At 28.7% G+C, this 18,095-nt stretch overlaps 1 protein-coding gene across 2 annotated transcripts; it reads left to right on the top strand.

The window, feature by feature from the left end:
* Window positions 1–2,616: 2,616 nt before the first annotated feature.
* Window positions 2,617–17,959, top strand: LOC111676852 (solute carrier organic anion transporter family member 74D). Of its 2 annotated transcripts, none has more exons than XM_023437844.2 (8): window positions 2,617–3,227; window positions 12,777–14,099; window positions 14,971–15,444; window positions 15,553–15,916; window positions 15,972–16,159; window positions 16,226–16,393; window positions 16,463–16,639; window positions 16,745–17,959. In XM_023437844.2, the coding sequence occupies exons 2-8, from the start codon at window positions 13,070–13,072 to the stop codon at window positions 16,903–16,905; spliced, it is 2,562 nt and encodes an 853-aa protein (XP_023293612.2). In that variant the 5' UTR covers window positions 2,617–3,227; window positions 12,777–13,069; the 3' UTR covers window positions 16,906–17,959. The 2 variants fall into 2 exon arrangements, with proteins under 2 accessions (XP_023293612.2, XP_023293611.2); XM_023437843.2 differs by lacking the exon at window positions 2,617–3,227 and adding an exon at window positions 12,456–12,565.
* Window positions 17,960–18,095: the final 136 nt, after the last annotated feature.

Genomic DNA, 18,095 nt, shown 5'->3' with positions numbered 1-18,095 from the left:
TACTTTTAAAAATATGCGTAATTGATTCTTTTCTTACTCGTTTCTTTTTTGTATTTTGATTTTCTGAATATATCTTGCAATATTAACTTAAGTAGTAAATACAGTGGGGCTCAAAATAACCTTTTTTCGAAATATCTTGTCGTAAAAAAACATTTTTTGAAAATTCAAAACATCGCTAAGACATTTTATGTTATTATTATATCATTAGAATGGCATATCTAACAACAAGCAAAAACCGTTAATAGACTAATTAGGAGGCTAGTTTAAAGGCTAAACCATAGACTAATTAATGGACTAGCAAATGTTCCATAGACTAGTGTATAGAGTAGTCAGTAGTTTCCGTTAGTTAGACTTGTCATAGAATAGTTAATTGTCCATAGGATAGTCAACATTTTATCGAAGGGATAAGTCCATAGATCTGTCAATATATTAGCCAATATACTACTCAATATAATAGATCATATACTAGTCAATAGAATAGTCAAAAGTCTAGTCAATATATTAATTGTCAAATCAATAGACTTATAAATAACCAGTAGGCAAGTCAAGTAAACTTGTCCATAGATTAGTACAAGTGCGTTTTTTTAGTTGACAATCAAATGTCAATTAATAAACAGATTAGTTAAACTAAAAATAAATTAATTTCGATGTTTATCCCCTTTAGGGCGAGTTTTTCTGATAAAGATAATCTTCATTCTTTGGTTAAATCTGGTTCAATATATGTTTCGTGTTTTTCAGTTATCAGTAAAATTACTTATTATCTTAGTTTAACTGAGTGTAATTGGCCAATTAAACTCAAGTTATAAGTGAGAAAACACAATTAACAAAAACAATAAAATAATGATTTCGGAAGAACAAAAGCATAATATTTTAAGTAAATTGCAATTTTCTGATTTGTGTTGTTTCATTAATTATTGTTTTAAATGTTTATTTAACATTTTTCCAAAATTTTACATTTTACAAAAGTATTGTTTGCAAAAAACAGCTGTTCATTGTTTATGTTTTTGAGTGAAAACTTGGCAATACTAACAAAGTTAACTGAGCTTCAATCTAAAAATGAAAAACACAATTATCGGTTAAAGTCCGCCTAAATTTTAAGCCTAGTTTAACTGATGAGTAAGAAAACCGCCCTTAATGTTTTTGAGTACAAGGTTAAACATTGCAGTGTTGCCTAAAAAAAAAAAAAACGTCACTGTTTGTTATCAAGACAATGCATGTTTTATAAAAAAGAAGAAGACAATTGTAAATGTAATATGAAAATTAATGAAAACTTCAATTAAAAACCTAAAAATATATTTTAAATTCCTATAATTTATACTTATCAAAAAATCAATCCTTTTATTTTAGCAAAAACTTTATTAAATTTTTTGCATAAGCTGTTAATATTTTTGCTTTTCTTACTAAACCACCTGCATTGAAAAGTTGGCAATGCTAACAAAGTAAACTGAACTTAAATCTAAAACTGAAAAACACAATCATCGGTTAAAGTACGCCTAAATTTGTTCCGAGTTTAATCTAACAGCAAGTTAAGCCCAGTTTAACTGAGTAAGGGCGGGTTTCTTACTCCTCAGTAAAACTAGGCTTAACTTGCTGTTAGATTAAACTCGGAACAAATTTAGGCGTACTTTAACCGATGATTGTGTTTTTCAGTTTTAGATTTAAGCTCAGTTAACTTTGTTAGTATTGCCAAGTTTTTACTCAAAAACATAAACAATGAACAGCTGTTTTTTGCAAACAATACTTTTGTAAAATGGAAAATTTTGGAAAAATGTTAAATAAACATTTAAAACATTAATTAACGAAAAAAAACAAATCAGAAAATTGTAATTTACTTAAAATATTATGTTTTTGTTCCTCCGAAATCATTGTTTTTGTTAATTGTGTTTTCTCAATATTCTAATCAGTTACCCAAAGACTAGTCAATATATTAGCCAATAGTCTAATCAATAGAGTATCAATAGTCTAGTCTATAGACCAGTCTATAAAATGTCAAGAGAGTGGCAGATAGTCTAGTCAATATACTGTCCAAAAGATTGGCAAGTAATCAGTAGACAAGTCAGTTGACCTTTAAAAAACTAGTCAATTGTCTTCAGTCATATGAATAGGAAGAAATGCTGCAACCTTAAGCGAATTCAGTCATTAACGTCAATATCATCAAATCCATATTCTTTATATTTGATTTGCAATTCAATCGCCTTGTTTGTTCAACTTTCTGAAAGCTTGGGTTTGGAAGTTTCTTCTCTAATCTTCACTGATGAAATTGTTCAAGAACTATTCTCTTTTATTGTCAAACATTTACAAGACAATTTGATGCTTAACCATTATTAACAATTGCCAGTTATAACTTCATTTTAATTTTGTCCCCAACTGTTTATAAGAAAGATGTATTGTACTTTATATATATACATACAAACATATGTATGTACATGTTTATAAATGTATATAAATCAACATATAAATACATTTTAAAGATTTTTATATTTGTGTCATTTTGAGCTACATTTTACGTTTTTCTCAATTACTTTCAATTTAAATTCTGGTAAAAAAAAATTAAATAAAAAAAATTTCGTGTGGCCAACGAAGTCTTAAATAATGTTCTCAATACAAAACAGCAATTATTCGCTCTCGAACTGTCTCAGAAAGTGGTTTAACAAGGAAAAATTAATAAAAATCGGACGAACTTAACAATATAAAGCAAAAAAAAAAAAGTGTTAAAATTTATCACAATTGAAAAGTAACTGTAACATTTTTTAACTAGAATTAAATACAAACAAAAAATATATAAATTAATTGTTACAATAATAAAAAGAATATTTGTTACTTGAAAAAAAAAAAAAAACAAAAAAAAAAAAATAATTAAACGCGTAAATACCTTCGCATGTACTCGCAAAATTATATACACAAAAAATGTATATGTTACAAAGATATTGAACAAAAATTCAAAAAAAGTTCCACAGCAGAATTTTAATTAAATAAAATAAAAAATATTAAATAAAACAAAAGTATTTCACTTGTACACACAAAAATTTATAGAGATAAATAAATGTTTTTTTTTTTATTAAATTATCGCCTGTTTAAGCATTTTACCTAATTCTTTACAATTAATTGTTTAAGGAATTAAAATGTGTTTTGTTGTTGTTGTTTTTAATTAAATGTGTTTGTTGTTGACAAATTATTCTATAGGAAATACATGTCAAACATTTTTAACCAGGTCAAAATTACTGCTGGTAAGTTACGATAAAAGAAAAATTCCCCTTAAACGGATCAACAAATAAATTTAACCATTTAACCTTAACTGTTGATTTAAGTGCCGGTGTTTGATTATAAAAATAAATATTTTTTATTAATTTAACAATTATAATCGAAATTACATTATAAAAATTCTAGTTAAAGTAATTCATGCCATTTTACATTTTCTGCTGTTTTTGTTTTTATAAAATAAAACAAATACATTTAAAAGTTTAAAAAAACACTTTGTGACTCAGTTTTTTTTCAATTTTGAATTTTTTGTTCCCATTTAAAAAAAATTGTCTGAATACAGTTTTGTAAATAATTATTTGTTAAAGTATTTTTTTTTTTGCTAATTTAAAACAAAGAAAATTTTTTCATTTAAAAAATTGTTTATAAAAATTGTCAAATTTGTATTTATTTAGGCAATTGACAGACCCGGTGGTTGGCCTTTAATTAGTTTGTTTTCAATACTAAACTTGTTATACATACTAGTCTATAGACTAGACTGTAGACTATAGACTAGACTATAGATTAGACTATAGACTAGACTATATATTAGACTGTAGACTAGACTAGACTGTAGACCAGACTATATACTAAACTATAGACTAGACTATAGACTAAACTATAGACTAGACTATAGACTAGACTATAGACTAAACTATAGACTAGACTAGACTATAGATTAGACTGTAGACTAGACTATAGACTAGACTGTAGACCAGACTATAGACTTAACTATAGACTAGACTAGACTATAGACTAGACTATAGACTAGACTATAGACTAGACTATAGACTAGACTATAGACTAGACTATAGACTAGACTATAGACTAGACTATAGACTAGACTATAGACTAGACTATAGACTAGACTATAGACTAGACTATAGACTAGACTATAGACTAGACTATAGACTAGACTATAGACTAGACTATAGACTAGACTATAGACTGGACTATAGACTAGACTATAGACTAGACTATAGAGACTAGACTATACTATAGACTAGACTATAGACTAGACTATAGACTAGACTATAGACTAGACTATAGACTAGACTATAGACTAGACTATAGACTGGACTATAGACTGACTATAGACTAGACTATAGACTAGACTATAGACTAGACTATAGACTAGACTATAGACTAGACTATAGACTAGACTATAGACTAGACTATAGACTAGACTATAGACTAGACTATAGACTAGACTATAGACTAGACAATAGACTGACTATAGACTAGACTATAGACTAGACTATAGACTAGACTATAGACTAGACTATAGACTAGACTATAGACTAGACTATAGACTAGACTATAGACTAGACTATAGACTAGACTATAGACTAGACTATAGACTAGACTATAGACTAGACTATACTATAGACTAGACTATAGACTAGACTATAGACTAGACTATAGACTAGACTATAGACTAGACTATAGACTAGACTATAGACTAGACTATAGACTAGACTATAGACTAGACTATAGACTAGACTATAGACTAGACTATAGACTAGACTATAGACTAGACTATAGACTAGACTATAGACTAGACAATAGACTAGACTATAGACTAGACTATAGACTAGACTATAGACTAGACTATAGACTAGACTATAGACTAGACTATAGACTAGACTATAGACTAGACTATAGACTAGACTATAGACTAGACTATAGACTAGACTATAGACTAGACTATAGACTAGACTATAGACTAGACTATAGACTAGACTATAGACTAGACTATAGACTAGACTATAGACTAGACTATAGACTAGACTATAGACTAGACTATAGACTAGACTATAGACTAGACTATAGACTAGACTATAGACTAGACTAGACTATAGACTAGACTATAGACTAGACTATAGACTAGACTATATAGACTAGACTATAGACTAGACTATAGACTAGACTATAGACTAGACTATAGACTAGACTATAGACTAGACTATAGACTAGACTATAGACTAGACTATAGACTAGACTATAGACTAGACTATAGACTAGACTATAGACTAGACTATAGACTAGACTATAGACTAGACTATAGACTAGACTATAGACTAGACTATAGACTAGACTATAGACTAGACTATAGACTAGACTATAGACTAGACTATAGACTAGACTATAGACTAGACTATAGACTAGACTATAGACTAGACTATAGACTAGACTATAGACTAGACTATAGACTAGACTATAGACTAGACTATAGACTAGACTATAGACTAGACTATAGACTAGACTATAGACTAGACTATAGACTAGACTATAGACTAGACTATAGACTAGACTATAGACTAGACTATAGACTAGACTATAGACTATACTATAGACTAGACTATAGACTAGACTATAGACTAGACTATAGACTAGACTATAGACTAGATTATAGACTAGACTATAGACTAGACAATAGACTAGACTATAGACTGTAAGCAAACTCAGTTTAAAATTCTCCATTTCCAGTATTTCAGCAGAATGTGTCAAAAATGTACATTAATATAACAAATGTTACATAAGAGACAGTTAATTTTTGCTTAATATATAACTTTTGTATAAGCTCAAATCTCCCTGATAACAGATTTCAAGAATCGATTTAGCATTAAAACATATACATAAATAAAATAAAGTGCTTTTAAAATCTCTTGAAAAACTTTCTATATACGACATATATTTTCGACTGTTCGAAACTTTTTATGACAAAAGGATAAATGTCCCACTTAATGGAGAAAGTCAAATTTAAGGCCCTTCAAAAAAAAAAAGAATTAAATTTAATATGTATATTTCAGTTTTAATATACACGCTTTTATGTCCAGGTTTAAATATGTAGTTACAGCCGCATTTATAAATTTTATTAATTGCCGAATGAAATTTTGTTCGGTTTTACAACTGCAACTATAGTTACAAGAAAAGAAGAGAAAAAAAGAAGTTGTATTTCAATATTTTATAAATTATAAAGAATATTAAAAGGGTTTTCATTTGACTGTTGAAACAAAACCGACCACTTGTACATTACCAATGTTGAATATTTCGGATAGGATTGAAAATAAGGTATTGTCATTTAAAAAAAAAGAGAAATCGTCATCGAAAAAAATAAATCAAAAATATAGGTATGTTCTCCATAGTCATTTTTTATGGCCAACATGAATTTAAATTTAATTTTAATAAAATTTGCAAAAAAAAATTACAAAATTCTAATTTATATTCATTAAACATACAAAAGTTTAAGTTTTTAAATAAATTGCGTATCGTACAGAAAGGTGTGTATGTATATACTACATATGTATATGTATATGTATGTTGAAGAAAAAAGAACATGATAAATAATAAATGTATGTAATACACTTTAAAAGAAATTCTTAATTACATTAAAAAAATCATCAGGTGTTTAGAAAATTGTCTACGTATGTACATACATACATACGAGTACATGTACCTGTACAATTATTGGATACGTATGCATATTTATGTATAAAAGTTAGAAAACATACATTTATTTACATTTAATGTATGCATACATACTGATGTATTAATGTATGTATGTATATAATCATGAATGTACATTTGTACGTACTTTATTTAAAACAAATAAACAACTGACAGCCAAAAAAAAACAGAAACAAAAACAAAAAAATACGTAAAAAACATCAACAACAATAACGTGTGGGTAACTTTCAAAAAAATATTTTTTCTGTTAATTTCATTTTGGAATTTTTATCGGCCAAGCGAAATAGTTTCAAGACCGGTTTATTTACTCTTTTTTTATATTTTTTTGACTCTTATTTTTATTATTATTTCTTAAACACCAGTCGTCGTGCCATATTTTAGACGACTCAACTCAAATCAATGATAAAAATTTGTATAATAAATAACTTTAAAGTTTGTAATTTATTCAGTACTTGGAAAGTTATTTCTCTTGGAATGAATCTTTTATTGTGACTTAATTAAATACATTTTTCGAAATGAAACACTTTCAAAGGTAGTCGAATCTTTGTCTATTTTAAATATTTTTAGTACATATTTTAATATATGTATGTACTTTCCGCTTTTGGGGAATTCCCAAATAGGAGAAGTTTTACTGGTTAATGTTGTCAAAAAAATAATGCTTTGACATATAAACCCACTGATTAAATAAATAGGTAACAGTTGCTAATTCATATCAAACAAGAAATTTAGTAAATTTTAGCTTAATTTTCAATATAGAAATGTTTATTAAAACACGTATGTGGTAATTTGTCGTAAGTTTTAATTTACTTTCATACTGGATACTTACATGTTATAACATTATTTCTTACATTGTTTTTGCACATGTACAGGAAATACATGTGACTATTAAAAATCATCAATCATTAATTGCAAAGTCCATACATGTATTTCCCGTCTATTTGAAATTGAAGTTGTAATATTACACTCTATTATAATTCATAGTACGTTATAACGTTAATACACAAAAAATTAAGTTTTTTGTAACCTTTAGCCTTTGATTCAATACAGTTTATGGTGACTTTTAATTATTTATTTGCAGGGCCGCCTCTTTGTCAATATCTTAAATTCAAATTGTTTCAAAAACGTGAGAGAGTATCATTTTCACATTGTTCATTAAAACTGAAAACTTACACATACCAGAAGTACTCTAATTCGGAGAATTTCTATATCAACTAAATTTTATTTTGCAAAGATATGGATTCGGAAAGACAAGCTCCATTTTTACAGTATTGATGGTTTACTTTTGATCTTTATTCTATTTCAAAAAATTTTATCTACATCAGTTTTCAAATTAATTTTTCAATAAATGCAGACCATCCTACTCTAAATACATGCACATATAGATATATACATTTTAGAATTCAAAATATTATTTACGAAATTTCCCACTTTATTGCATTTAATGTTATTTTGCAATCAAAATTTATTATACATTTGTACTTATGTACGTATGTATGTTCATTATTACTAAATAACTATTTGAATGTATAACAAACAACACATACTTTTGTGTGCAAATACTCTTCACTTTCATTTGGCCAAATGATTTCCATTTCACTGATTTCGAAATTAAACGTTAACTCGAATTTAAAAAAAACACTAAACAAAAGCGAACAGTACAATCACACAGTTTCTGCATAGAATTACAACCTACATACATACTTTATGTACGTATAGACATAAGATTATAGAGTGAAAAGCAAAAAATAATAAAAAGCTTAATCGAATGCTACTTTAGTATAAACTGAACTAAAACTAAACTAGAACTGAACTAGAACTGAACTAGAACTGAACTAGAACTGAACTAGAACTGAACTAGAACTGAACTAGAACTGAACTAGAACTGAACTAGAACTGAACTAGAACTGAACTAGAACTGAACTAGAACTGAACGAGAACTGAACTAGAACTGAACTAGAACTGAACTAGAACTGAACTAGAACTGAACTAGAATCAAAACAGATAATATACATAATGGCAAAAACTCTTACAGATTCAATAACTAAATATTTGAAAATTCTCACTGATTATTAATGCTTTAATAGACACACACACAAATGTTTCTACTTATGTATACATATAAAAACATACCTTTAAAAATGTTCTAAGGCTTATGCAAAAATGTTAGTATAGGTCAGTGACAAAAGAGTACATTCATACATACATATGTATGTATGTTATTTATTGACGTTTTAATGAAAATATACCAATTACTAATAATTTGACTAGAGTATTTATGGAAATATTATTTAATTAGAGTTCCTTGTCCTACTTCTATCGCGTACTCTTCATAATATTTGTTTAATATAAACATTAGTAATACAATTAATTAAATAATATATACATATACTCGTAATTCAAATGTACGTATGGATATATAGATAGATGTACAATGTACATACATACATATGTATGTAAGTATGTGAGTTTGAACAACTAGTTATTTCGTCTATTCGATTTGATTAGATAAATACTTTACTATTTTTAATTGAAATTGTTACAAAATCTTGTATGCAACGTGATGCATAAACAAGTTTTTAAACGCACCTGTCTTTGGTGGTGGCAAGTTAAGTATTATGCTGCTGCTGCTAGTTTGATGGTTGGTTTGTTAGTTGTTTCTGCTGCTCTTGTTGTGGCTTTCTGTCTTGCCACCAGAGACCGACCGATCGACAGCCTTACATGCCACAAACATACAACATACATTAACAACAACAATAGCAACAGCAGCAACATCGTCATGATGCATACTGAAAGTAAAATGCGGTTTAACCAGTCTTGTTGTAGAAATAATTTTATTGTTTTTTTTTTTTTTTTGTTTTTATCATTTCCTAACGTAATCACTCTTCACTTTCAATATTTCTTTATTTATTTATTTCTTTATGGTAGTTTAAGTTTAACAAACACATGCAGAATATATGCATATAGAAGCAAAGTTTGCTATCTCCATTTAATTCAAGCAAATACAGCTAAATCCATACAAAGTTATTTGTTTAGTTAGTTAGATAGATAGATAGATAGATAGATAGATAGATAGATAGATAGATAGATAGATAGATAGATAGATAGATAGATAGATAGATAGATAGATAGATAGATAGATAGATAGATAGATAGATAGATAGATAGATAGATAGATAGATAGATAGATAGATAGATAGATAGATAGATAGATAGATAGATAGATAGATAGATAGATAGATAGATAGATAGATAGATAGATAGATAGATAGATAGATAGATAGATAAATAGATATAGATAGATAGATAGATAGATAGATAGATAGATAGATAGATAGATAGATAGATAGATAGATAGATAGATAGATAGATAGATAGATAGATAGATAGTTAGTTAGTTAGTTTGTTAGTTAGTTAGTTAGTTAGTTAGTTAGTTAGTTAGTTAGTTAGTTAGTTAGTTAGTCAGTTAGTTAGTTAGTTAGTTAGTTAGTTAGTTAGTTAGTTAGTTAGTTAGTTAGTTAGTTAGTTAGTCAGTAAGTTAGTTAGTTAGTTAGTTAGTTAGTTAGTTAGGACGGGTTTCTTGCTTGCTGTTATATTAAACTCGGAATAAACATAGGCGAACTTTTATCGATGATTGTGTTTTTCAGTTATGGATTTAAGTTCAGTTAACTTTGTTAGTGCTGCCAACTTTTCACTCAAAAATATAAACAATGAACAGCCCTTATTCGGTTTGTTAGTAATTTCCTGGTGCGAATCGAACACACAACATTTCGTCTGACAAAATTGAAAACTAACTATTAACCCACCGAAGGTATAAATCATATATCAAAATCATATAAAATTGAAATATATTTAATTAATAATATATTTATATAAGTATAAAAGTAGAGATAGCTAATTTTGCTTCTATAACTTTTATATAGAGTAAATTGTATTAATGTGTGTAATTATTTATTATTTAGTTAATAATAAGTTGTATGAAAAACTATATAAATTATACGCGAGATAAGGAGAAATACTTGGTCCAGTTCTGTAGTTCTCCAGGTCCATTGAACTACTAAGCTGCTATAATTTCTTATAGTAAAATAATTCTTAGTAAATTGTATGTATATGTTTTACACTAAAATACAATGCAATGACAATTTTTGGCAAATTTATTGTATTTGTATGATTTTATAAAATAATTGCTAGTCATTATAAAAGTAAAATGCACTCATTTACTTATGATTTGATTTGAAAGACATATATAAGATAAGATAAACTGTATCTACATATTGACTCTGTACACCCAAAAAAAGTGAATTTTATCAATTGCATATAAAAGAAATGCCGTAGTAGATACGTTTAAGTATTGTATTTCTTTATTATGTTAATTAGGGTGCTGCAGAAAAATTTTATTGCAAAATTTGTCTATTGTTTAAATATGGATCTTTAAACAAAAAGTAGTTTAAATGAATTCTAGTTATATAATCAATATTTCTTAATTTTAAATATTTTCAATATAATATTCTTGTATATAATTTAGAAGTTTTATTTCAAAAGTGATTATTGATTTACGATCGATGTTGCTAATAATATTTTTTTTGCTTTAAAACAAAAATAAATTTATTAAGTGTTTATGTTTATATATCTTTGCAACAAAATATTTAATCCTTAATCCTTAGCTTTTTCAAAGTACTTTAAAACAGAACCAAAATGGCGATAATATTTATAAAGAACATACATATGTATGTGTATTATATTTTTCACAGACATAAAATCTATTTTAAAAGTAAATGACCACAATCCAGAATCAACAATCTTTTATATTACAGATTAATACAACCGAGTATCTGTACATTTTTTTTAATATTATGGCATTGGGTCAGACAGACTATATACATATGTATGTATGTAATGCTTACACATGTATAGGCCCATAAGGAGATGTGATTGAACACTTCTTAAGAAGATTTTATAAAAAAAAACAAGTAAGAGTGCTATATTCGGCTGTGACGAATCTTATATACCCTTCACTATAGTGTATTTTAAACATCTTTTATAAATTTTAAATTTTTTCCCGACACAGCTGAATAAAACCAAATACATCTACACACACACACGTGTACATCTTTTTCTAATATACAGTGTTGTTGTTGCTTTTTTAACAAAGCATGAAAAAATATGACATTTTTTGATGAAATTTTCAGAGATTGTCTCGGATTTTTGCTCATATCTCCGTTATTTAACGACCGATTTTGCTGATTTTAAATAGCGATCTTCTCGAAAGCATGTCTAATAGAATTATTGAAGATTCGAATCTCGCCGATATCTGGGGTCATCTAAAAACTGATTTCAACAGACAGACAGACATGGCTTAATCGACTCCGCTATCTATAAGGATCCAGAATATATATACTTTATAGGGTCGGAAAATTATATTATAGAAATTACAAACGGAATGACAAACTTATATATACCCTTCTCACGAAGGTGAAGGGTATACAAAAAAGATTTGAAATCAAATTTAATGCAAATACTTATAAAAAAGGAACAAATATAAGTATGTATATAAACTGCTTCTGCACTGGAATCGGTGGTTCTAAAGATGCACGCATACCTATATTTATATATGTATATGTATGTATATAATTGTACATATTTAGTTCAATTGTGTACCTAAATGTGTACTTACAAAAGTATGAACGAATATGTGTGGGTAACTGATAAGATTTGTATGCAGCTCTGAGGGAAGATTAGTTTAGTTTTCGCACTCATTGCTGCTAGACGTGCATATACTTGTGGAAATTGTTGTGAATACGTTTTTTTATTATTATTATTGTAGTTGTAGATTCTTTATAAAAGTAAAAACATTTTCAAGGTCATTCGATTTGTAGTATTATTATTATATCAAAAAAGTGAAAGCAAATTATACGAATAACCAAACATACAATGCACATACGCATTTATTTTATATCTTTATAAATGAAACGTTCTTTCAGATTCAAATAATAACTGTAATGGTTACAGTTATGTAAATATAACATAAATAATAATTACATTTTTCTTGTTTTGTTTTTTTATAAAAATAGATTCTGCCATACTGCCAATATTATTAAACAAATCTACCTCAAACAACTTAGTATGTATTAACTATAAACAAACGCACCTAATAAATATTCAACAAACAAACTAAAAAGAATTCCAAAATTCATAAAATATCTTAATTAAAAAGAAATCGGCTATTAACATGGATATTAACAGCCTGACATAGCCCAGACAAACAATACAAAAGAGATACATAGAATTAATGCATCCTAGATGTTGGACAACATTATCATAGATTGGAAGATTAATTAAATAGACTAATAGATCTACTATAATTATGTATTCAGTGGTTAACAAAAATGTCGATAACAAGACGACAACAATAAACAACGAACAAAATACTGAAAAATGCAATGAAGACAAATGTCAAGAGAATATTGAACCGGCCATAGATAATATTCAAATTGATAATGGTCATGTGAATGCAAATGACAAGCGACGCGATTCTACACAGGTATGGACACCTCTACTAGAGAATGGCAGTCAAAATAAAACGAATTTAGCAAATGCTAATCATCATCATACTAACGAACCAAGTGATGTCATTTATGCTGGTGAAGTTAGTAATAATAACGATTGGAATGGCGATAAACTAAAGACAAATGGTTTGGAGAATTCTATGAATCGTAGCAATAACAATGGTCCAGTTATAAATGGTAAAACAGCTGCAACATTGATAGATAAATGTGATGAGCACGATCCCCTTACTGGCTTGTATAAAGAGAAGCCAGGCAACAAAAATTACCCTGATGATGTTAATTTTGCGGTAGAAGAGGGCTGTGGCCTTTTTGGCTGTAAACCTAAATGGGCTCGCAGTTTTGCTTCAACACATATGTTTATGGTGGTCTTTTTGGTGGCCTACATATTGCAGGGCATGTATATGACTTATTTCGTTTCGGTCATAACCACCATAGAAAAACTTTTCCAGATCAAGTCAAAAACCACCGGCTTTCTGCTCAGTGCCAGTGAAATGGGTCAAATAAGTACGGCCATGCTACTGACATACTATGCTGGACGTGGTCATCGTCCTCGTTGGATTGCCTGTGGCATGGTGCTTTTTTCAATTGCAGCATTTGCTTGTGCTCTACCTCATTTTATATTTGGCGAAGAGCTTATACAGTCTACAGCTTTAATGAGTAAAAATAGTCCAATCAATTCAACAAATACGGATTTACCATCTACATTAGCTTTTCATATGAACGAACTAAGTCACAATACAACTTCGTCTATGATTATGACGTCGACTCCTCGACACATTGAAATGAATCTCTGTCATGTTGATGACTATCCTCAGAATTCTACCGCAGGTAATTTTGAATTTATGAAAAAACAAGTAATATTTCTATATTCGGCTGTGCCGAATCTTACATACCCTTCACCAAGTATGTTTTAAAAAACAGTTTTTATTTATTTTGTATCTCTGCACACATGTCACACATAACATACACACAAACAAATATAAACTGTAGCAGAAAGAAATATTAACCGTTGTACTGTAATACCATCATCAAACTGTATTACCACCCTCAAACAATTAGCTGTATTACCAACATATTACTGCTTTATCTCCTTGTTCTTGTTATACCCTTCACCTTCGTGAGAACAGAACAGCATCCAAACATACAAAACAAAATACACAGCTAAATAAAACCAAATACATCTCCACACACACATGTACATCTTCATCCAATTCACAGTTTTGTTGTTGCTTTTTTAACAAAGCATGAAAAAATGTGTCTTTTTTGATGAAATTTTCAGAGGTTGTCTCGAATTTTTGCGATCTTCTCGAAAGTATGTCTAACTTAATTATTGAAGATTCGGATCTCGCCGATATCTGGGGACCTCTAAAAACTGATTTCAACAGACAGACGAACATGGAATGACAAACGGAATGACAAACTTATATATACCCTTCTCACGTGAAGGTGAAGGATATAATTAAAAGTTATACAAAATAATTGCTTAGATTATAGTCGATCTGTTTACAAAAAAGTTGCCGTATTACGAAATATTTACATACATATGTATGTATATAAAGAAGTTGCTGTATTACCGACAACTTTAATATAGAACAAGTTGCAGAGATACAGACAACTTCTCTAAAGAAAAAGTTGCTATGTTATAGACAATTTTTTTTAACGACAAAGTATAGTTATTTATTTTGTTTTTTCTTTACAGAGTGCAATGAAGATCGTAAGCTTGAACAAGTATCTCACTCAAAAATTACTGTTATTGTTCTATGTATATTTTTCGGAAGTTTACTTAGTTCCGGCATCGGTCAAACTGCCGTCTCAACTTTGGGTATACCCTATATCGATGATAATGTTGCCAGCAAACAATCGGCCATGTATATGGCCATTACAATTGGCGTTCGAATACTAGGCCCCGCTTCAGGTTTCATTGTTGGATCCGTATGTACACGCTGGTATGTAAACTTTAGTAATCCTGGATTTGATGCCAGTGATCCAAGATGGATTGGTGCCTGGTGGTTGGGTCCTGTGGTAATTGGTAGTCTTATGTTGTTATCATCTATTGCGATGTTTTCATTTCCCAAGCAATTGCGTGGTAAGAAGAGTGCAGCGGGTGCGGCTAAAGAAAAACCAATGGCTGCCAAAGAACCAGTAGAACCGGAAGAGAAACCTCGTTTAAAAGGTAAAATTAATAATAATGTTTAATTTTTGATGTGTTATTTAAACTAGATGTGTTCATAAATAATATTTGCTCTTAAGCTTTGAATAATTAAGATGGTTTATTTTATAGATTTTCCCAAAACTGTCAAACGACAGCTGAGCAATGACATTTTAATGTTTCGAACAGCTTCTTGCGTTTTCCACTTGCTACCCATTGCCGGTCTGTACACTTTTTTGCCCAAATACCTAGAGACCCAATTCCGTTTGGCACCCTATGATGCCAACATGGTAGCGGCCTTTTGTGGTATACTTGTTATGGGCATAGGAATTGTTGTGTCAGGTCTGGTTATATTTAAATTTAAACCAACTGCTCGAGCTGTGGCAGCATGGATAGCTTTAACAGCTTTAATTTACTCTGCTGGTATGGTCATACTAATGTTTGTGGGTTGTAACATGTATGATTTTGCCGGCTATAAGCCAGCAACAAGTTCTTCGTAAGTCTGTGACAATTGTGGTAAATATTGTTACTATTCATTGTTTATCTTTTAGGCCAGCTGTAATAGAACCCGTTTGTAATGCTGTACTTAATTGTACGTGCGATAAAGAACAATTTGCTCCAATTTGTGGAATCGATGGAAAAATCTATATATCCTCATGTCATGCTGGATGTTCATCTGCCGGCTTACGCATGGAGGACAATCATACAGTTTTCTCAGATTGTTCTTGTATTGAGGGTGGTATGTTGAATTCTAGTTAGAGATTTTAAGTTTGTCATGGAATATATATATATTGTTTTATTATAGCTCCGATTGGAAACAATATAAATAACTATGAGGCATTTAGTGGTTATTGCGATAACAATTGTAAGAACTTTATTATTTTCATTATAATCTTTGCCGTATGCGTTTTTATGCATTCAACATCGGAAGTTGGTAGTATGCTATTGGTTATGAGGTGTACACATCCTAAAGGTATGAGTTCCTTAATTGTAGATGTTCAATTGTAATTAATTAAATTTTTGTTTATTTGTTGTTGTTTAGATAAAGCTATGGCTATGGGTTTAATACAATCGGCAATTGGCCTTTTTGGAAATGTACCTTGTCCTATTATTTACGGCGCTGTAGTAGACTCAGCGTGTCTTATTTGGCGTTCGGTATGTGGCAAACATGGTGCATGTTCTCTTTATGATGCAGACACATTTAGACACTATTTTCTTGGTAAGTTTATAAATATTTATATAATATTTTGGAAAATTCTTAATAATATTTATAGTTTATGTAAAAAATTATAATATCATTAATTTTCTTTTGTTTTTTAATAAGGTATAACCGCTGGCATAATGTTTCTGGCTTTCATTATGGACTTAGTAGTATGGAGTAAAGCACATCGCATTGATATAGCGCCCGAAGAAAATGCCGAAAAGAAATCTCCCGAATCTGAATGTCAAAAATCAATAGCGACAGCACCTGATACTTCTGTTTAACTTTAAAAGAAGACTACTAATAGCTTATTTATCTCCATATACCATCCACATCAGAAGTCAAATAACTGAAAGTGGTATATTAATCATAATAAACAATTTATGTACAGATCACAAGATTTTAGAATAATATTTAATTGTAAGATGATCAAAAGATAATTTTCAGTTTATTTTTTTTTTTAGTTTCAAAACATTCTCTTAAAAAGGAAATTTTGGAAAGAAAACAATTTTTTGTATAATTAATAATTCTATGGAAAATGGATGGGTCATTTTAAAACTAAAATGCCAGAGCCCAAAATTATAATTTGTTAAACGTTACATTATGGCCTTAACGTTATATAATACATAGATTTACATATAGATATAGAAAACATAAAAATTAATGTCTCTCAAAACATTGTTTTTAAACAAAAAGTAACGCATTCTCTTGTGTTTCTTTTATGAAATCATCAGCAACTTAAATACCTAATGTTAGCTAAGAAAATTGAACTTAAAGAAAGAAAAAAAACTTGATAACTAAACAATTTCACTAAAAATACACTCAATTTTTTTATCTAGACAATATAAAAAAAATGAAGGTCAAGATCAAGTGACAACAAATTTTGTTTATTTCGTTTTAAACAAATATACTGTCAATGTCTGCAAATATATTAATAAATGGTAGTTTATTATTTCTCAATATATAAATTAATTTAGGTGTCAAATTTTTGCAACTATTGTTGTATTTAAGTTGTTTGTTTGCATCTAAAGTTTCATAAAAGTTTGAAAAAAAAACGCTTAATGCAATTTTTGTTCATGTGCAATTTCATTTAATATAAGAATATTTTTTAGTCTATAAGTTAAACTCATTTATATGTTGCATTTATTGATTGCTCGATCGATCGATACGATTATAACAAGAAACAACTAAAATAATCTCAGTCAAAAAAAGAAAATGATAATAGACTTGTCCTTATGTTTAGCGAATATTTTATACAAATACAATATTAAATTTATATACTATAAATTGATTAACTCTCAAGTTCAATAAAGTAATGAAACTCAAAACACCGCTAAATAAAAATTATTTTTTTTCATATTTACATTCAGGTATTTTAAAGTATGTATGTATGTGTAATAGCAGCTGATCCACTTCTTAAGGAAAACATTACGAATTTTGATACTAATTACGAAATAACCCATCTCCCGAAAAT

The sequence above is a fragment of the Lucilia cuprina genome, chromosome 5, assembly GCF_022045245.1.
Source record: "Lucilia cuprina isolate Lc7/37 chromosome 5, ASM2204524v1, whole genome shotgun sequence".
NCBI lineage: Eukaryota > Metazoa > Arthropoda > Insecta > Diptera > Calliphoridae > Lucilia > Lucilia cuprina.
Note: the sequence above shows the minus strand (reverse complement) of the source record. Positions and strands in the feature narration are given on the sequence as shown.